The sequence below is a fragment of the Musa acuminata genome, chromosome BXJ1-9 (genome assembly GCF_036884655.1).
Source record: "Musa acuminata AAA Group cultivar baxijiao chromosome BXJ1-9, Cavendish_Baxijiao_AAA, whole genome shotgun sequence".
Classification (NCBI taxonomy): Eukaryota; Viridiplantae; Streptophyta; class Magnoliopsida; order Zingiberales; family Musaceae; genus Musa; species Musa acuminata.
Window position 1 is genome coordinate 12620825 of NC_088335.1, and position 22385 is coordinate 12643209.

The 22385-nt window shown below is 36.2% G+C and overlaps 3 protein-coding genes and 1 non-coding gene across 8 annotated transcripts; 2 read left to right on the plus strand and 2 right to left on the minus strand.

Moving 5' to 3' along the window:
* Window positions 1-4850: 4850 nt before the first annotated feature.
* On the plus strand, window positions 4851-10559 carry LOC103998198 (uncharacterized). Of its 5 annotated transcripts, none has more exons than XM_009419601.3 (10): window positions 4851-5073; window positions 5885-6051; window positions 6180-6284; window positions 6453-6509; window positions 6781-6861; window positions 7294-7328; window positions 8168-8257; window positions 8355-8511; window positions 9955-10086; window positions 10153-10559. In XM_009419601.3, the coding sequence occupies exons 1-9, from the start codon at window positions 4899-4901 to the stop codon at window positions 10069-10071; spliced, it is 984 nt and encodes a 327-aa protein (XP_009417876.2). In that variant the 5' UTR covers window positions 4851-4898; the 3' UTR covers window positions 10072-10086; window positions 10153-10559. The 5 variants fall into 5 exon arrangements, 3 of the variants coding, with proteins under 3 accessions (XP_009417876.2, XP_009417877.2, XP_064939270.1); XM_009419602.3 differs by having other exon boundaries at window positions 10194-10559; XM_065083198.1 differs by having other exon boundaries at window positions 8436-8511.
* A 336-nt stretch (window positions 10560-10895) lies between these two features.
* TRNAA-UGC (transfer RNA alanine (anticodon UGC)) lies at window positions 10896-10968 on the minus strand. Its single transcript has one exon. It is a non-coding gene; the product is annotated as a tRNA-Ala (tRNA).
* An 834-nt stretch (window positions 10969-11802) lies between these two features.
* On the plus strand, window positions 11803-16603 carry LOC103998197 (ADP-ribosylation factor 1). Its single transcript, XM_009419600.3, has 7 exons — window positions 11803-11944; window positions 12220-12377; window positions 14261-14331; window positions 14635-14754; window positions 15568-15686; window positions 16145-16226; window positions 16374-16603. The coding sequence occupies exons 2-7, from the start codon at window positions 12230-12232 to the stop codon at window positions 16377-16379; spliced, it is 546 nt and encodes a 181-aa protein (XP_009417875.1). The 5' UTR covers window positions 11803-11944; window positions 12220-12229; the 3' UTR covers window positions 16380-16603.
* Window positions 16604-16882: 279 nt separating this feature from the next.
* Window positions 16883-18310, minus strand: LOC103998257 (embryonic protein DC-8-like). The gene is given in 3 exon segments (XM_065084683.1): window positions 16883-17239; window positions 17241-17435; window positions 17503-18310. Coding segments are annotated over 3 exon segments (1242 nt in total). The 5' UTR covers window positions 18274-18310; the 3' UTR covers window positions 16883-16963.
* Between the last annotated feature and the right edge of the window lie 4075 nt (window positions 18311-22385).

Consider the following 22385-nt stretch of genomic DNA (forward strand, 5'->3'; position numbering starts at 1 on the left):
CATTTCCGCCGGAGATCCACTGTCCTGTAAGTATAATCTGCGTGATCCTTGATGTATTCGGCATGTCTCGGCACTTGGATGAGATCGCCGGAAAGTTGGATCAAATACGAGTTGTCGAACCATCTTTGGGTGCTGAAGCCCATGACGACTGCGTCGACTCCAGAAGGAGACTCGAAAGCTTCTACGATCCCGTCTTCTGTAGCGGCGTAAAAGAGGCCTTTGTGATGCATGGCATGTAGGAAGTCGAGCGGATAGGTCGCCACGGGATGCCACTAGCTGCTGAGCGGAGGTGTGAAGCACCACCACGGTGTAGGAGGAGGGAGAGGTCCAGGCGACGACCGCCTTGTAGAAGTAGCAGGGGAAGAAATGCTCCGCCTCAAAGTCCACGTCGTTGTCGGTATCGTGGAGGACGTAGTGGTGGATGCGGCCGGAGGAGGGGTCGAGGACGGCGTCGACGCCCGGGAAGGTGGTGACTCGGGGGAGCAGGATCCTGGCGCCGGCTAGCGGGTTGAACATGGAGAACTCGCCGAGGTCGTTGATGATGAAGAGCCAGCCGTCGGAGGAGCCCACGCAGCGGAAGGTTCCCGGCGGAAGGGAGATCGTGAACTAGATGTCGTGGGCGAGGTCGTAGACTCTGCAGGAGGAGAAGGCGTCTTCGTCTTCGTCAGCGTCACCGGATCGGGATCCGGGAATCATCAGCCACTGGGTCTGCAGGCGCTTGATGGTGTCTTCGTCGGCGGCGGCGGCGGCTTTGGCGACGGAGTTCTAGGTCCTGCAGACAGTCGCGGAGGCCGAGGAGACGGAAGACAGAGGAAAGGAGGTGGGAGGGTAGGCGGGAAGACCAGCCAACGAGCTCCATTGTAACACGAGTCGAAGAGGAGGACGCCGTCACTCAGAAGAGAAATCGAGGAGATTAGGAGTCCATTTATAGAAAGGGTTGAAATCTGACGAAGGATTAGAGGAAAGATATCGGGTAGATTAGGAATATGAATCAGATTATGATTCGGATTTAGATAAGCGTCCTCTAACCCAATTGTTTAGGGTGATGTAGGATCCACACTGTTTGTGGACCCACCACGTGAACTATCTACATTATATAATAATAATAATAATTGAATTATTATAAATAATAATAATAATTTTTCATTTTTTAACAATGGAAATAGTCTTATATATATATATGAATAATTCAATTTTGAATTATAGTAATTCAAAATATTAATAATTATATATTTAATTAGAAAATAAATAACTATAAAACGAAGGAAAATTTTCATCAGAAGCTAATCCCGATTAATTAATCAGCTAATCAGTAAGGCATAATGATAATATTTGCAATCAACTTTGTCTGAGAGGTTTTTAGCTTCATGTTAGATTCTTAGTTTTGATATGATAATATATAGACTTTTTCCTTCGATGGTTAGTGCATAAATTAAATTAGATCGGATATAGTAAACAAATCTAATAAATATAATATTTGAAATACAAAGATAAATTTATATTAATAGAAAACAAGTAAATAAGTAACAATAAGAAAACATAAAAAAAAGAGTTTCTAATGGAGCTGACTATTTTTGGTCCTTAATGACCAAAATCCATACACATTAACACAACCATAATAAAAGTAAGAAAAACAAAATATTGAACCCATAAAAAAAAAGATCAACACAACAATGGAAAGGTGAAAGAAAAGTAAAGAAAAAAATAATAATGAGAGAGTTTTTCTCTCTCGATTATAATGATTCAATCGATATTCTAAATGAACCAATAGAACCACCTCAGATATCTGTCAGATATATAGGTTGTTCATCCAAGTGGAATGAATGAAGCCGATAAACTCTTTTTGTCCACCATAGCTGCAATCATTATAAAATAATTTTAAGAATAACCCATCATGCCATGAAACTGGAGATTAAGCTTAACCTAAAAAATATATTCCTCGAATGGAGCTTATAGATACTCTCTAATGCTAATGCTTAAGTCAGAAGTACTTCATTATATAATAAATTTTTGTTAGCTAGCAAGCGGAGTGGTTTTTTCCTAGCTTTCGTGTCTTCTTCTCATCTCTTTTCCTTTTTCCTCTCAGGATGCTCCATCCTGCTCCATCTTAAATGGAGTAAGTGCTGAAGGTGTCGAAGAGAATTATGATGCATTTGTCAGAGGAGATACCATATAGCTTATTCTTTATATGTCATTTTGATTCGAAGCAATGGCAACGAAAGAGTGAGCTTAAGATTAAAGTGGCTAACATTCCTTGATATCATATAATAGACAAGTGAGATTTAGTCAAGTTAAATGTTTAATTTAATTTAATTATCCCTTGATTTTATCAAGTTACCTTACTTTCTTTTTCTCTTCCTACTCCAATGTATCCTCTGACTTTCCTCGGGGATATAAACAGGAATAATCTTTGTATATAAACAAATATTAGAAGACCATAAAATGAAATCACAATAAAATAGAACACCAAAATATATGTGGAAAACCCCTTCAATGTGAAGGGTAAAAATCACGAGATAAACTAGAGATAATCCACTATGAAAATAATGAATATACAAATCTCAATCTCTTGCCTTAAACCCTAACAATAATCACAAGAGAATAACTGGGATACAAGGATCACGTCACTGCATATAATATCTAAAACCTCCCCAAGTAATCACAACAAGAGTCTACTGTAGATTTAATCTAACATGAGATGAGAACACTACTAGATGATTGAGAACAGTCTCTCTGAATTGTCCTTGTCTTATTCATTTTCTTTCTATTCCTTTTCTATCTTGTTTTTCTCCTTTTTCTTTAGAATCTCATGACTGTTTTCTTCTCCCACATTGCTGTCCTATTTATACCCTTTTCTACATTCAAAACGCAGTCACCACACCCTCCTAATATTAATTAGAGTTAGATTAAAAGAGGATGAGCTATGGGCTACCCAAGCCCACTATGGGCTGAATATGTGAGTTGCTAACCAAACATCACCTTCCCACCGACTTCTCTTCCTCTCCCTCCCCCTGTTTCCTCCTCCTCCCCATCTTATACCGTCGCCTTCTCCTCCCCAACCTCGCTTCCTCCCCTTCCTCATCTACCTCCTTCACCCCCTCCTTTTCAATCATTTTCTTAAACTCCTGACTCCCCCTGTTCCTTCTTCCTCCTCCACGTCATCTTTCTTACAATTTACTTAGATTAGCTATTACGCTTGAGTTATAATAAACATATTAAACAAATATATTAAATTTTATATAAATTATTTATAATTCATCATATATTAGAATATATGTCTTAGTAGTTATAGAGAAATTTGGATTGATTTGATAAAAATTAACTTGAGTTGATCACCGATTTAATAAAAAAAATTTATTAAACAAATAATGACATTGCCTAAGAAACTTTACTATCGGCCATGCATCCAATAATGTACTGTTGCTTAGGAGTGATAGTACCTCCTAGACTTGCAATAGGAGTAATAGGGGCTAATGCCCTATTTGAAAATTTTAATCATCCTAAATTTATTAAAAATATTATTAAATATCTTATAATAATATGCTAGTAGTTTTGGAGAAGATTGGCTTGATTTGTTAGAAATTAATTCAAGTTACATTTAATTGCATATTCAATCCAAAAAAATCATATTTAAAAGCTTAATCATCTTAAATCTATAAGAAATTAGAAAAAAGGATGCTATATATCTTAGAATATGTGTTAGTAGTTCTGTAAAAGTTTAGATTAGTTTAATGAAAATTAATTTGAGTTACATTCGATCACATATTCAACACAAAATATCCTATTTTAAAAATTAATCATCCTAAATTCATACAAAAATAAAAAAATGATACTAAATATATTAGCATCTCACTTTAAGTAGTTGTAAAGAAATTTAGATAGGTTTGATAAAAAAATTAAAGAGTTATCATCCACCCACTGCATATTCAACCCAAAAATATATTATTTTAAAATTAGTAATTTTAAATTTATACAAAAATAAGAAACAATTGATATTAAACATATTAGTATTTCTCCCTAGTAGTTTTAGAAAAATTTAGATAGATTTAGTAAAAATTTAAAGAGTTACCCTTGACCATATTTTTAACCCAAAAATATCTTATTTTAAAAATTAGTAATTCTAAATCCATAAAAGTTAAAAAGTGATGCTAAACATATTATTATCTCATCTTATTGATTTTGGAGAAATTTAGATATGTTCATTAAAAATTTAACGAGGTACATTCCATCACCGACTCAATAAAAAAAATCATATTTAAAAAATTATTGATTGTAAAATTATAAAAAAAATCAAATATCTTAGAATTATATATTAGTAGTTCTAGAAAAAATTTGGATTGATTTGATGAGAATATCTTAGTTATACTAAGAGTTATACTTGGGTTAGACTCGTTCGTAGATTAAGTAAAATTCAATCTGGTTTATTTTGATAGATTCAAATCGATTTGATTCAAATCGACCATACTTAAACTGAATTGACCCAAGGATTGATGGCTTGAAATAGCTTGATTCAAGTGTTTTATCGAGATTTAAAAAAATATCCATCGATAAAAATCAAATATAGGGAGCTAATTTTTGAGATATATTATCCTAATATATTTATTTTTAAGTTAAAATATTGCTAATCCTTTGATGCGTAGTTGATCCTTCGGTTCAATCAATCAATGATCCATCAATCTGGGATTTGATCGGCTCGATCAATGATGATCGTGTAATACTCGTGGCCCTAATCTCGGCCCATTATTTATTTGTCGCTAAGAGATACTCTTCAAGGGTATTTGCGGTAAATCACATGGAGGGATGACATGATATTTTTATTCCGCAGTTATCCGAGCCACCAAATTGGTTGGCCTCTCCACGGATAACGGTCATTTCGCCCTTCTCTTGTTAGCTCTCTCATGGGAGGCTTTAGGGCCATGGAGATTACCCTGAGACATGCCCACTTTTGCCTCAGATGCTCCGAGCTTAGCAGCCCCTCATACCCCCTTCTGCTGAGAGGCTCATCGTTCCGTCGAGTTCGTCTTATTGCTAGGAGAAATCTTGCTGTGTCAATCTCCAAGAGTTCCTTTCCAGGTGCCTTTTTGCAGTTCCCGTTCCTTGGCGATTGAGTTGGAATTTGGATACTTATTGCTTATCTTCCTTGGAATCGATTAACTTTCCTGAGATAATAGCTGCGTAATATGTGTCAGTCGAGGAAAAATTCCTCTCAGTATTTTGATCTGCACTTTGGAGAGAATCTGCGTGATTGCATTGGTCAAATAAGACACGAATCATTTGGTGTACAGGCATTTCTCTTTTTTTACTCGAAGCAAGAGTATGTAGACATATGTTTAAGTTATAGATGCTACCGGATTCACTGTCAGAATGTAGCACTAAATTAACCGGGACAAGCTTTGTACTATGACAAGGGTTTTTTTTTTTCGGAAGAGATGATAAATGAATGTTGCAAATTGTCTGTTGGTTTGAAAGTGTGCATGTAAATTTTTTTCTTATATAAATGTTCCTTTAAGTAGCTGTAGGTATCTTCGATCAATTATTCAGCTGAATGAAGAGATTGATCAAGATATTATTCATAGAGTAAAAATAGGATGGTTAAAATAATGAGGGGTGTCGGAAGACTTGTGATTTTTTATAGGAAGCTTAAAATACGTTTAGTAAACTTAACTAAACGTATGATTTTTTATAGATCTCACTGGCGGCAAAAGATCCACGTAGCTGAGCCAGAAAAATTGGGACTTATGGTTTTGTTGTTGTTGTATATAGATTAACAAGAAAATCATCGGACTTTGCATTGTACAAGCAGCAGTAACTTGCTTGTGCACTAATTTGTTTTATCTTCACTAGTACTTGATTCTGGTATCTGAAGTATTATGCCATCCTACAGAAAGTGAAGTTGCTCGAGAAGATGTGTTGCAGATGTTTTTGAAGGACAGACAATTAAATGGAGATTTTATATCTAAAGTTTCAGACATTCTATGGAGCAAGGAAAATATTGAATTTGCTGAATTGGAAACGAACACCATGAAGGAAGATAATCAGTATCATGAAGAGGTAAGGTATCTCATTTTACTTGACTTTTTCTATTGTGGTGTAAGTTTTGTTTCTTATGCTGCTGCCTATAGCTTTGTGAAAAATATTGATGGTCTCAGAAGCTTTATCTTTCTTTGACTTCAATATAGGTGGTAGAGACTGACAACAATAGTGGGTTTTTGAAGCTTACAAGAACCAGAGAGTGGGTTTCTGGACAAAGTATTGCACCGGCTAACAAGAAAGAAGTAGCTAAGGTCTGGTCTATGTAATTAACAAGAAAGAAGAAGCTTTATTTGTTTCATAATGGATGCCCTGGGCAATTTGCATGGTGTTCTATGTACTAGGATAAAGTACTTTTGAGGATTTAAGTGGCTTTATTAAGGTACCTAAGATCCTTCTAAACTTGAGAATTTTTCGCACAGAATTGGCAGAATGAAAGCGAGAAGCGAAAGAAACTCAACCTTCTAAAATATGAAGCGGTAGGTCTCAGAATCCTTCATTGTTTGGATTCCTTTCTTTTCTATGTCAATATACTTCCCTTGATGCAAGCACTTATATGAAATTTTTGTACATCGAGGGAATCAATGTAAACTGGATAAGTAATATGACCTAAATGGGGAAATTAATAAGTTCAATGTGAGAAGATATAAGTCATATATTATAATTATACTACTGTATTTCAGATTCATCGTATGCGCTAAATTATCTCAATGATTAACTCTTCTCTTGCTTGTTGAGAACTTTAAGCAGCTTAAGAGGGAACTACTGGTTTTGACAATAGGAGTTGGAGCAGCCTGCGGTGTGTATTGTTTGGTCGTCTTTTCTTTCCAGGTACTATGCTAATAAATGAACTGATTTTGTCCCCAACTTTCCATAATTTCTGCGTCTGCAATAACAATTTGAACATGTCCATGTAGTCCACGAGCTGCTGATGTGGTAATGATCAAGAATGTTTGTCTAGTTTCACAGGAAGTTTTCTGAAATGCAAATGTGAAATTGGTTGTGTTTGATTTCCTTGAACTTTGGGAAACCTATCGCCTACTTAAGTACTACACCATAAAAGTTGCAATAGGAGGCAGGTTGTGAATATGGAATGTATATGAGTGGGTCGGTGACAGATAATTTCTAACTCTTAAGATTTGGCATTTGGCTTTTGCATACAATGTTTTCACAATGTAGCTTCTTAGCACAACATGTTTACATTATTAGATAGTTGAGCTTTGTTTAGTCTGTCTGTTAATGTACCTTTATCTCAATCTACAGGCTGCTTTTAGTTATGCTTCTGGAGTCCTCTTCAGGTTAGTTAAAGTTAAACGATCTTTTTATACACCTTCCAAAGTATTTGAGTGATAATCACGACACTTTACATTTACTATCAAGTTTCTTTGGACTTGGGAAGAATTATACTTTACTTTATCATCTATTTTTTATTATGTAATTATAGTTAGAATATTTCTTGCACACTTGCCTTAGTTAAAGGAGCTTCATTTGTTTTGGATTTTACTGTTCATTTTAACACTGACATAAATCAACTTCCAGTGTCAATAATCTATGCAGGAATAAATTTTTGATCTTCTCATGAAGAAGTTCAGAGGCTTATATGCTTGTTCTGTTTTAGATAAAAATAAATACCATAGTCATCAAATTGGCATGTCGTATGAATTGAAAAGTTCATAAGAGTTGAGATTACTGGACCAGTGTTGAACTTGTACTGTTGCAACAATCTGTTACCAGAATTAGGCTGCACCAACCATTTGGATAATTTAAAGTGGATTTTTCAAGACTGACTGAAGCTTGCATGCAATGCACCATAGAATGTTCTGTTAGAAATAATTATGATAAACACCTTTGTTTATATTTCTGAATAAGATTTTGTCGCTCGATATTTTTTATTTTTGAATAAGATTATGCATCCTTGCTACTTTACCAATTTTTTTGCTGAATTCTTTGGCTGGTCTTCTAGTGTCTTAAGTGGCTTGTAGATCAATTAAAACAAACCTAAAGAACACTTGCTGTTTTTTTCCCATGGAAAATGACATGGAATGTTATTAACTGCATAATGCCTATACAATTACAGACTAGATAGGCACTAACTATACCTGGATTTTTTAATCATATTTTCTGTTTTGTAGAACAGTTGCTTGTACCTTCAGCTTTTGTATAATCATGCAGACAACTTGTCAAGGGAAGCTATTCCTGAGATCTTTATGCAGAAGAAAATGAAAAGGTAAGTTACTAAAAGATGGCCATTGTTCACTTCTTGTACTAGATCATGCTAATTCTCTGAAGCTCATGTGGAGAATCAAAATGATTTCATAATCTAGAATTGGAATAAGAAGCGAGGACTTAAAGAATGTTTTGGAGAAGACATTGAGTGGAACTGCTGTTGCACTTTCTTCTCCCAGGCTTGTAATTCCTGCCGCAATATATGGATTATGGGCCTTCTCACAACATTTTCCCAATGGTTATTTTGATTTTGAGGTACCTACATGGAAAATTGATTAATCTTATGAAAGCTTAATTGGTTTCTGCCCTTCATTTGTTATTTTATACCATTGAATCTTTGTACTATGTGGTTTCAGTTGTCTGTTGCTTGTTGGTGATTTTTTTATTATTATTTTAGTTGATGAGAGTTGGTTAATGATAACTTCTTATCTATAGATATGAAAACAAACTTTAGAAGCTCAGGAGTTTAAGAGTAGTTGGGTATGGAAGTTGAGGTGCAACTTTAACAATATGAAAGAAAATGAACATAATTGAACTAAATGGTAAAAGATTCCATAAGTCAGAAACTATTCTTCTTGGAGGTATTGAAGATATATCATCCTCTTAAGTTTTACTATTATAACGTGGGACAGTCAAGTTGGTTTAGCTGTATCAATCTTGACGAAGTTATCAATGCTTAGAAAGTCTATATTGTCCTTTCTATTATTAACTTAAAATAACTAAATAGCTTATTCTGTTTGGGAATTGCACATGCATATCTTTGTTAGTATATCACAGACATTTGCAATCACTTTCTAACAACAAAATAAGGAGTGATTTTGCTTCATGTTTGCTCCTGTGGTAAACTTGCATAATTTTGCTCATGACAATAGAGGTCAATTGCACTGTATCATAGTTCCTAAGTACTATGACGAGTAGCACTTGACTGTCATAATAAATCATGAGAACTAATTGCCTATCTAACTATTATGTTTCTGTATCATCTTTCATTCATAAATGTCATTTTGCATGGTTGCTGTGATCAGATAATTTTTTTCTGCTAGCTTCATTTTTCCGGAAGAAATTGGGTAGTTGTAGCTTCATATGACTATTTGTTGATATAACTAAAGCACTTGGAACTTTATACACACCAAGCAAATCCCTCTTTCCATTAGGATGCATAATACTTGGAATCTTTCCAATGGGAAACATGATTAAGAACCTGAAACAGAATCCTCGAACTTCTTGAATAAAAGAATCCAAAATAATTTTGGGGTTTGGTATTCTGGGTTTTGCTAATATAGTGCTTGCTTTTACTTGGGGCACTAGATCATTGTCAATAAAAAAAGGGACTTATCTGAAGGTTTAAGACATAGGTAGTAGGTAGGAGCTTGTATTGAGCATCAAACAATGAGAATCAGTAATTATTGTCATTTTTGCATAAGTTCCATGATTCTGTCAGATAAACTACCAAAAAGCATTGGTTTGACCAACCAAACCCAATATTGGAATTGCACATACAAGGAGAGAGGGCTGCCTATTTCATGAATAACAGGTGACAAACCAAACCTAAGATGTTATGTGAAAGAACCTCCAAAGGATAAATCCTTTGGACTAATCACAGAAACTACTCAGTTTTAGCAAGGTTATAAAAACGATAATATAGGTCATTTGTTCAGTGCCAGATCATTTGTTAATTTGGTTCCTTTGAATGTACAGCTCGTTCCAGGGATGTTTGGGTTTTTTGCATATAAAGCTGCAGCATTGATTCAAGTATACAGAGATAACGAGGACCTGCACTTGATATTTCCAGATGAAGAGGCAGAAAGTAGCTGAAAAAGCGTAATACTGGTAATCTCCAGTCCTGTTTTAAGTTCAATTTCCAGTTTTTCTATGATCATTTGCTGCATTTTGCAGGATTATTGGAGATTCTAATGCCTGAGTTGTGCTTGGTGAAGTTATCGAACGGGTGTACGAGGAAATATTTTCATGAAATTGCAACAACTCTCCTGAAATAAAGCAATCGAAGCTGCAAGAAAACTGCTGTGAATTCTGCCACTCTTGCCTTTTTCTAGTCATGAAGTACGAGTTGCTGACCGACCAGGGGAAGAATTTAAGCTTTGCGCATTAATCGTCATGTAATCTTGGTGCTTTTAAGTGGTCAGATCAGGCATCGTTTAGTGTAAGTTGATTTCAGTTTGTACCCCTGATGGACACAACCTTTATCATTTATTTGTCATGTTGTCGTTGGTCAACCTTGTAGTGTTATTGCAAAACTTGATTGAAACTAGCTAATGAATAGAGATGTGAAGGCATCCTAAACAGCGGATGAGAGTGAGAAGGAAGAAATCCCCTGGAAAGCTTTCTCTGGAGAATAATTGTTGTCAGAGATTTCTCTGGAGATGAATCAGCATGGAAACAAATGTTCAAAACACAAAGCTCAATAAATCAGCAACATGCAAGTCTCTCCCCTATAAAGCTTCCATATTTAAATTACATAATTATAGGATTATGGGAAACATGTTTTAAAGCAATATTATGATTGCAGGATTTTGAATGACATATGAGTTTAAGAAATATTAAAACTGCAGGGATATGAAAAAAATGAATTATGAAAATAGAGATAATTCTAGGAAAAAGTAATTTCAAACAATATGAATTGGAGATGCAGGGGATCGAACCCTGTACCTCTCGCATGCAAAGCGAGCGCTCTACCATTTGAGCTACATCCCCGATGTAACAATTTGATCTAAAATATTATATGATCCAAACTATACCCAAGCACATGATTTCATATTATATAATGAATAATTTATTTTTTCATAAATGTAAATAATAAATTGTCAAACCATGTTAATCCTACGTTAATTTTTTGATTATTTTTATTATTAACTTCTAAGTATATTGTCTGGTGAAACCTTCCAAGTTTCATTGATTTGTGTTGCATAAAAACATTATAAAGAGTTCAATATATATTATGATGAGAAGAATAAGTATTGTAATTAAAAGAGAGAATTTTTTTGAACATTATTAAAAATTAAAAATTATTTATTTATTTGAGGATATTGGTTGTAATTGAAACATTGTTGCTCATTATTATTGTTAGCATTGACTTGTTGATTTATATTTTTCATCGATATATTTTAAGAAGACTAATAAAATTTTAAGAAGAATAAATATTATAATTAAAATGAAGCGAGATGATTAGAATTAAGAATCAACATAAAAAAAATTATTCCCAAAAATTACAATTCTAGAATTAAGAATATTGTTGTTACAAAGCCCCATAACAAAAAAAATCCATGTACTCAATCCGACATTATTGTTATAGAAAATTAACCAAATTGGATCGAATAAATATACGACAATCTTTTTTTTTACTTAAACAACTAAAATATAATTCAAAATTGATCACTTCCAAATCTTTTCACTCTATTATATTATTTTATTATTATATAAGCTCTATCTTAGTGGGTGGTATATTCGTAAAAAAGAAACATTCGTAACGGTGTTTTGGTACAGAATTGTTATGGGATCGATCGCCTCCTCCCCGCATAAATGGCATATCTTATTTCCTCTTTTATTCTCTTCCATAGTCTCATTCCTCTCTCTCTCTCTCTCTTCCAGGAACGAGGAAGAAGGGAGAGAACCGAGGTGGAAGAAGGAGAAGAAGCGGAGACCGTAGCCTCGCGTCTTAGTGGATATCTGGGTATTTCTTCTTCGTTGTTCCCTTCAATTCTTCGATCGTTTCTTCCCCTCTGGTTTCGATTTCTTTTAATGGATCGAAACTCTATTTCTTGTTTCCCTATTGGATGTCCGCGGTTCCACTGATCGCCAGATTCCTCCTCTCTTCGTTTCTTGCTGTAGATCTTTCGATTTCCCTCTGCTCTGATGTAGATCTGGGATCTTTTCTCCGGATCCTGTATCGGTGCAACTCACGATTTGAAAATGTTTGACTGATGTTTGCCATTCTGGATCTGTTAGATCGGGAAGAATGGGGCTCACGTTCGCGAAGCTCTTCAGCCGCCTCTTTGCGAAGAAGGAAATGCGGATCCTGATGGTTGGGCTTGACGCGGCGGGTAAGACAACCATCCTGTATAAGCTGAAGCTCGGGGAGATCGTCACCACCATACCCACCATCGGTGAGAATTGTTTGTTTTTCCCCTCAACTTGTATTTTGTTATCGAACTAAGTTGATGAGATATGAGATAATATGGTTCCTTCTTTCACCTCTAGTTTATGTTGATTTGTTTATGATGGTGTCTGAGGATGCTTGTTTGAGTCGATTCATCATTATTTCTTTTAATTCTTTTTGTTTATAGTGAGTAATTGGTTTTGTTCTAAAATAAAAGGTTATGTTCTGCACTTATTGTTGTGCTTATCTTAATTCAGTTCTTAAAAGAGCGTTCAGCTTTTGCTATTTTATGTAGATAGATGCCTCACTACTATTTTGTCTCGGTAGAAAGTGATCATCGTTTATTTATGATTGCAGTGACTTGGGGATAATATTAACATTGAATCTGATATATCTAATTTTTGCCACAATACTGTGGTGCGTAGTGCTCTCTCTCTTTTATTATATTAATAAATTACCTCATCCAACTTTTCATCATTTAAAAAGTAAATAATCAATATAATATCTTGTAGTTGCCCTCTAGCATTGATGTTTCGGTATAAAATAAGGATGTTATTCAAAGGATATGTTAACTGTTTCACTAGTGGCTTCAGAAATCATTCAATGGAACCCCTTGATGAGTTTTTATGATGGTATATGAGGATATTTGTTTGAATGATTTTATCATGCCATTTCTTGTTATCTTTTTTATAGCAAGTAATTGGTTTTGTTCTCATGCTTCTTAAAAATAAGTTATGTTCTACGCTTATTGATGTGCTATTAGTTGCTTGAGCACATAGCTTTTTTATTTTTGTGCTATTATTGTTGTGCTATTGTTTGTTCTTATGCTTCATAAAAATAAGAGCATTTAGCTTATGATATTTTATGCAGGTAGATGCTACACTGCTATTTGTCTTGGTATTAAATGGAAAAATACTCATAATAATTAGAATGAACATTATGGTTTTTAATTAATTAATTAATTAATTATATTTTACTGCAGTTTCTTGAATATAATATTTACATGACACCTATATTTCTCTGATTGTCACAAGATGGTGGTGCATAGTGCTGTATGTTTATATATTGGTGGATTACCTCATCCCACTAGGCATCACCAACAAATAAGTGTTCAATGTCATTTCTTACTCCTCTAGCCTTGATGTTTCACTATAAAGCAAGGATACCATTCAAAGGGTATGCTACCTGTTTCACTAGTGAGCTCAGAGATCGTGAAATGTAACCTCTTGAATCACACATCTAACATATGGATCACTGAAGTCTTCTTTTTGGTTCAATGCCAACTGTAGTTATTGGATTATATTTTTTTGGTAGTCTGTGTGTTGGGAAAATGAGAGTGATATGCTTTCTGTAATGGTTTACAATATATAAATATCTTCCACACTGATGTACTTGGTGATTGCTACCAACTGTTTATCAGTTTACTTTTGATCTTGCCTCATAATTTTGTCAGTGCTTGTCAATCCTATGCAGTTACCGGGACAGCAATGTCCATTCTATTTTACTGGTGTACCACTGCTGGAAAGATGTTCAGTGGGAATAATACTTTTTATTAGGATGACAGATTATCTCCTTTGTTTCAAGTTCTGAAATTATTTCTGATCAACGTTAATATAAAAAGAAACAGCTGTGATGGCCAATACTGCATATTTTGCATTTGAAGTCGTAGCAGTGAAAATTATTGTCTACCTAAATGCTTCTTTGTAGAAAAGTGCTTAGGCAAAGCCTAGGTAACCTGCTTGTGAAAACTTTCTCCCTCAGGTCTGGAAACTGAGCTTTTGGTTTCCATTATTTCTGCCCTTTATGATTCAATATCCGTAAAATGTACTTGCGTTATGAAATAATGTTACACTTCTAGTCCAACTTTTAACTTTGTGCTTTCTGATGCAGGATTCAATGTGGAGACTGTAGAGTATAAAAATATTAGCTTCACTGTCTGGGATGTTGGTGGCCAGGACAAGGTATCCGCAACTATTTATGTTTTTTATTGTGCATGAGAAATGGTTAAATCTATGGCTGCTTAGGAAGATACTTGTTCTACTGATCTGGACAAATATTTGACTTTGGAAAATAGGTGGAATAGTGAAGTGATATTGAAGCATTTTCTTCTCAAAATGCTGACAATGTCCCATTTTAGTTGGGAAAATCAAAAGAAGTTTGCATTACTTTTGTAATATATTTCTCTTGTAAATGAACACTGTCTTATCTGCATGGCTTATCACATTGTGACTGATGTTCTGGTGATCTGGTTGTGTGGAGAACAGATCAGACCTTTATGGAGGCATTACTTCCAGAACACACAGGGTCTTATTTTTGTTGTTGACAGCAATGACAGAGATCGCGTAGTTGAGGCAAGGGATGAACTTCACAGGATGCTTAATGAGGTAGGTTCTCCATGCTGAATGCTTCGACTTTGAAATATTTGTTATCATCTTTATGCAGTTGTGACTGGAAAGACCGAGCAATTTGGATGTACTTCCTGGTTTCATATAGTTATGGTGCATAATTTTATGTTACACTATGAGATTTAAATTTAAATATATGCCAACCTGAATGATTAAAAATGAAATTCTTAACTGGGCTCTATCAAATATTTGATAGTGTTCACAAGCAAATTGTCACACACATGAGGTCTCTTCTTTTGCATTTTGGGACAAGAAGGCATATTCATCATCGCATCTTGTTTTTCTAAAGCAAGGGTTGATCTAGAGTTATCTAGGGAGTCTGAGGCCCCCTCAGCTTTTTACTTTTTTTGTTTAATTCCTTGGATATTCGTCTCACAATCTTTGAAGTAGCAGAATTTGAATCATCTATCATCCCTAATGTAAATCCTTTTATATTATCAAATTGAATACATTTCTACAGCTGTCAGGTAGACAATGTTTCTATCTTACCCTTATACTAGGTACGACTATTTTTGTGATCCTTTACGTGTGTTTTAAAAGTGAGTTTTGTGATGAAAGAACACAACCATCATCTACATCCGTTCATACGAGATAACTTATAGGATATAATGTCCTCGTTATCTTTTATTACAATTTCCATATAGTTCTATTTTTTTAATACTTTTTTAATAGATAACATGCATATAGAGGTTAGCATATGTTTATCAGGATAATTCAAGACCATTTATTGACCTCACTCTTGTAGCCTTGAGGGATAATCTTCAAATACATATTTTTTTATGGTTGTTGTAGGATGAGTTGCGCGATGCTGTCTTGCTCGTGTTTGCAAACAAACAAGATCTGCCAAATGCTATGAATGCTGCTGAAATCACTGATAAGCTTGGCCTGCATTCCCTGCGTCAACGGCATTGGTATAGCATCCTTGTTTAGCTAAGAGCTGATAATAAATTATATTTTGCTACTCTATGAATAGTAGTTCTTAATGACTGCATTGAAATTCTTAGTTAAGATGATAATGAGCAACAATAATTCTCTATTCTAACTGTGTTGAAATTATAGGAATATTCAAGTAATCAAGTTGCATGCCTGATTATTGAATTCCTTAGTTCCCGGGAAAAGAAAGATGAATGGACATATTTGTCTTAAGGTTTATATTTAGAAACCTGGATCCAACTTTGACACAAGTGACTCAATGATAAAATTCTATCTATTCTCGTTTTATGAATTTGTTTGTGCTGCAGCCTATTTTAGATTCACTTCTGATTCAGAAAGGCTTTAACGATAGTCGTAGATAATGATATGATCATATTCATTCATATGATAATGGTATACAAACCTGATAATGTTACTGTGCTGGAATTTTGTTTAGGTACATACAGAGCACTTGTGCCACATCCGGTGAGGGTTTATACGAGGGGCTTGATTGGTTGTCCAACAACATAGCTAGCAAGGTATTTTTGTTCTGCGCATCACCGACGTCCTATCCTGCGATCTTTTACGTTAAGAACCAGAATAATCGCAGTTTTCTGTTCCTAGAATAAGTTTTGAACTTTCAAGCTTTTGTGTTGATGGGATATGATAATTTTCTCGTCTGCCAGGCTTAAAAAATGTGGAAGATGCAACAAGAAGTCTCAGATGCAAGGAGCAACTGCGTTCCCCTTTTCGGTATCCTGACGATGCTTTTGGTACATTATGACCCAAGACACTTTTTAAGCTTTAGCGTGTATGGATGATCTTATGTTTGGTTCTTTGTTGCCACCTGACGTTTTATGTATACACATGGTTTTCTAGTTCTTTCACTGGAAAATCTGCTTCATTATCTTGATCACACGCCTGTATGACTTCTTAGATTTCCATTAAAACCATGCTACTTTCGTGCTTCGAAATCTCACATACAACATGAACTATTCCCGAAAAAGCTTTTCGAATCCCATATATATATATATATATAATGAAAATGAAAAGAAGGCATCGAGAGACACTTATAGGGTATCAATCAAGCTTGCTGAACATGGTCAAGCCGTAGATGCAGCAAAATGAGACGCGAAACCACATCAACGGGGCGTAAAAGCTGCAGTACGTAGAAACGCGGATCGCCGCAGACAGACTACCTCATAGCCCAACAACACCAGACACACTGAAGAGTGCAGGTTTCCCAAGTCGCTACAAAGGATACAGCGACAGGGCCTCACTTATCACCATGGCGGCTGAGGCGAAGCGATGGCGGCCCCGTTCCCTCCTCTCCCATCTTCCCCACGTCGTTGAACCCTTGCCCGCTCGACTGGTCCGCCTCCTTTACCCGCAGCGGTACATCGTCGTCGCCGCCCTCGGCATCCCTTACCGTTGCACACACTACCGTCAGTCTCTCCTCCTCCTTGGGCTCAGTCTCATCCTTGGAGACGCTCAGCTTCTCCTTTATCGACTCTGCCATGCTCCCTATCGCACCAAATAAACCCCCTCCCCCCGCCTCTTTGCCCCTGCACATTCAAGAAATCTGTCAATCTTAAATGAGATCGAAAGAGACCAATCTCACCATGTAGAACAATGACATACTCCTCAGTCCACTGCCTACTCTCTTCCTCCCTTCGACTTTGCTCCTCCTTTCGCTTGGCCTCTTCCATCTTCTGTTCCGCCTTCTCCTCTGCCTCCGCCAACCTCTCCTGTCAAAATAGTAGTAGAATAAGATGTTTCAAAAGCTCCAACTCCACAATCGGGATCATGTCGTACCTTTGTTACTTCTCCTGTCCCGGCCAAGTAGTCTCTGGCCTTGCGAGCCGCGTCAGCTGCTGCATCCTTGTACTCCTCCATCTTCTGCTTGGCTGATTCTGTCGTTCCCTTCGTCTTCTCAGCGACCATGTCCTTGGTTTCCCTGGTCTTCTCCGCAGCTTGCCTCGCCTTCTCCTCCGCCGACCCTTTGTGCTCCCTAGCCTTCTCTGCTGCAGTGTCTTTCGCCTCCCTCTCCCGCACCTCCGCTGACTCCTTGTACTTCCTCGTCTTCTCCGCTGTAGCGTCCTTCGCCTCCTTCGCCTTGTCTGCTACGTAGTCTTTGTAACCCCCCGCCTTCCCCATGGTCTTATCCTTCATCTCCCTTGCCTTCTCCGCCGCAGAGTCCTTGGTCTCTCTTGCTGTCTCCACCGTCTCGTCCTTCGTCTCCCCCGCCTTCTGCGAAGCGGAGTCCTTGACCGCCCTTGCCTTCTGCACGGTGGCATCCTTGGTCTCCCCTGCTTTCTCCGCGGTCTTCTCGGCCGCCTCCTGCGTCCGGCCGGTTATGACTCCGAAGAGGGACTTGGTACCCTCCTTGATGCTCTCGAGGACGCCGCCACGCCGCTCCTCGCCGCCCTGCAGCCCGTAGTCCTTGTGCAGGCGGAGGCTTTCCTCGCGCTCGTCCTCAGCCTCCCGTTGTCTCCCGCGTTCGCTCCGGATGGCCGCGAGCTCGTCAGCGGCCTTTCTCGCGGCGGCCTCAGCTCGCTCTTCTCGTGTCTCTTGCCTCACCGACATTGCTCACTTCTCACTCCCACAATTAGACTGCACGCGCATACACACACTCTGTCTCTCTCTCTTTGTTTGCTTCGTATTCCCAACTTCGATCCCTCCATGGTCAAGAAGCTGGAGAGGTATTAATAGAAGGACGAGGGAAGGGTACATGGACGTTCATGGCTACCGCAAAGCGTGGCATGTCCAAACGTACGACAGGTTTGACGACACGACTGCAGTAGATGGACACGTATACGGTCAATGGTCAAAAGATTAAAGACTGGCCATTGACGCATGCATGGAGAAGATGTACTCGTACAGGACACCTGTCCGGAATACGTTATATCTTAATTCAAAATTTTATTTTGATATTAAAAGATCCTATTTCTATTTAATAAAATATAATAATAATAATAATCTGATTTATGGATTTTATTAAATTATTTTATTTTTGTAAAAAAAGAGTGATACATTGCTCTGTTAATATGTATTAAAATTTTAAATATGGACATTTCACTTTATCTTATTATTTTGTTTGATTCCATACTTATCTTGAATTATAAATATATTTTACATAAATTGTTATTTTATCTTTTTAATCAAAATGAAGTTTATAAACTATTTAAGAGGTGGAACCAAAGTCATCGAAATTATTTTTTGCTCCACTAAACAAAAATGATAATTATAATATTTTTTTGGGTTTATTTTGCAGCTCTTTGTCATAATTCTAAAAATAGTTTTAAGATGAATCTATGTCTTTCAAATCGAAAAAGTTTAACATGACAGATTTTACTAGATAACTTGAACAACTGAATTAGGCCTATTTTCTATTATAGAAAAAACTGTTCTTTTTTATAAATACTATCTAGTGAAAAGATTGAATACCTATGTAGATTTTGAATTTTTAATTGTCTTTTAGATGATTTATGTGAAACCTACTAAAAAATAGAATTAGAAAAAAAATGATAAGTTTTAGAAGAGATATATATATATATATATATATATATATATATATATATATATATATATATATATATATATATATATATATATATATATATATCTCAGATATTCTAAAGGAGTCAATAGGTTTATCATTTCTGATTTTAATAATTTTAAAAGAGTCAATAGGTTTACTGTTTCTGATTTTAATAATTTTAAAATGATAGATCATTTACCTATTAATGGTCAGATTCACACCTTTCACAATTTAAGTCTGTGAAATCATAAAAGTGGTACTACATTTAGCAAATCATATTAAGTTTCATATATATATATATATATATATATATATATATATATATATATATATATATATATATATATATATATATATATATATATATATATATATATTAGATAGGCTATTTTTATCTTGGTTCAAATTCATCTAAAAGATTAAAAGATCTATCATTTAAGTCATTAGAATAGAAGACCAATACCGATAAAATAAAACTAAAAAAAATCAAATACAAGCGAAAATCGATTATGTCCCAAAGTCAATTCCAAAGCACTAAAGGGTTTTAATCCAAACCATAATCGTAATTTTCAAAACCTAAAGGTAAAGGTTTTAAATCCATATTCAAGAGTCCAAATTCGAATTCTAGTCTTTTTAACTTAGGATCAATCTAAAAACTCTAGGTATTCTTTAAAATCTAAAAAAAAAAGCAAAGAAATAATTATTTATACTACATGGTTGGACAATCTATCTTGCTCATTCTTACTTTTACAAGAAAAAAGAGAAGAAGAATATCTTTTTAAACCCAAACCTCAAATTAACATGATTGAAGTTGATCCATCCAACTCTTTCTTTAGGTTTATTTTGTTGAATTCTAGATTTTGATTATAAAATTAATTAATAAATTTATGAACTAATAAGAATTTGAGATAAGTTACATAAGAGAAACTTTGATCGTTGACTTAAATCATCGAAAGACAAATCATTGAAACAGGAGAATCAAATATTAGGTCGGAGAGCATCATGTCAGAGTTTGGACGTCGGGCCGGAGGATTGATCAACATATCGGAGGATAGGCTTCGTGTCATGAGTTTGGGCATCGAGTCAGAATGATAGGATATTGCACCAAGAAGACCAAATGTTGTGAAAGGTCAACATGTCGATGGATCGGATAATACGTCGAAGAAAAGGATGATGTGCCGAAGGTTCGGACGAAGTGTCGGATGAACAGATGATATGTCGGACAATGTGTTGAAGGCTTTATGATTGTAATTAGAGTTGTTAAGTCTTGATTGAAGTAGTTTAGAGTCTAATTGAGTTGATTTTGGAGCGTAACCATGTCAACTTGATTAGGAACCCATTGAGCCTGAACCAGGATCAAATTAGGCTTGTTGGAAGGCCAATTCAATAACTTGGGATTGGGCTGGGTGATGGTACTGCTAGGCTTAGGCGATGGTACCTCCCGAGAGCCAAAAACCACTATTTGTGTGTTTCCGGGAATCCCAACAGTAGTATTGCTAGTGCTGACGGTAGTGTCGCTTAGTAGCGACAATGGTACCACTCGGTGACGGTAAGACCACCTAGGCTGACGATGGTACCGCCAGACTGACAACTAGCGATACCACCGCCTGTCAGTCTGATACTGAGCGGTACCACCACCCAGTCTGACACTGACACTCGACGGTACCACTGCTTGACACGGTTTGGGAGATTATACTAGTCATAGGTGCCCTGCAAGCCAATCACGTGAGTGATAGCATGTGTGACTTGACACATAATCTTTTTACTTATTATATTTTGATATTTATCACTTTATATTGTTATATATATATATATATATATATATATATATATATATTTGTGATGTCCTTAAATCTGTGCAATGAGAATTAGATCGTGATGAGATCACAATAATGAGACTGATTCGCCTTTAAACACATATTCTAAATAATCCCGATCGTAGGTTACTCAAGAGGGATATCGAGATAACTATACAGATTGGTGTGTTGTATACCCGTCTATATGATGGATGCAGTTGGTCTCATAGCTGCTCGTGTGGGGACACTAGGGATACAATACAGGTGCTCATTGGGGAATGAGTTCATTGATTGATCCGCTTACGGAATGTTAAATGGTTGATGATGCCTTATTGTCAAACATTGATTCCGTAGTCCTAGTGATGTATTTGGTCCTTAGACTTGAGACACCAAGGATGTCCAGTATGAGTGCTCCACTCTTTGATACCAGATTTATAGGTTTGGATGTCTCAAATCTAGCATAGTCGGTCATCGGGTATGGTAGTCAACCTTACGAGGACTATTGAGTGTCAATAGAGGATCATCCACTCTTGGTGTCATGAGAGGAATGTCCCATGTGTTCTTGCTCAGATAAATCTCTAGCTAGGGTCATTCGGATTGAGAGAGAAAGAGTTCTCCAAGAGAATCCAATTAGAGCGAGACTCGAGTAGAAACCATATGAGTCTGACAGCACCATGTCCGATATACGGTCTCTGGGATATTAGATGGATGAGAAACTATAAGTACACAGTAATTAAGGACATACATGTCTAATAAATTGGATTCTCCTATATCGTTTGGAGACTGCGACGTAGTGGTCTAGTACGTCCGCAGTCGATGAATCGAGTGAATTATTATGGAGATAATACTTCACTGAGCCAGAAGGAGTTCTAACAGGCATAACTAATGGCTAGCTCGATATTGAGCCTAGAGAGTCACACAATATGATCGGTATTGCGATGAGTAGAGGTTCGGATATAAGATATTCGTCGGAGCCCCTATCTTTTTGGATATTCAATAAGTCCTTAAATTATTGGATCCTATGGATGAGATCTAATAAGCACCCATGAGAGATTATTGGATAGAGATCCATTAATCTAAGAGGCTTGGGTAGTTGGATGGAGATCCAATACCCAATATAGTAGCATCTATTAGGGTTAAGTTGACGAGAGATCTCTATAAATAGGAGGGAATTAGTGGTTTATGGACTAGAGCCTTTTGCTTACCTCTCCTATTCTCCTCCTCCTCTCCAACTCAGAGTAGGCCTGGAGTTTTGAGGAACGTCATCACAGCCCTTCTGTGTGGATCACCACTAGAGAAGAGGGCGCTTAACCTCCTTCACTCTCTCCTAGAGATATGTAGGGATTTAGAGATATACAATC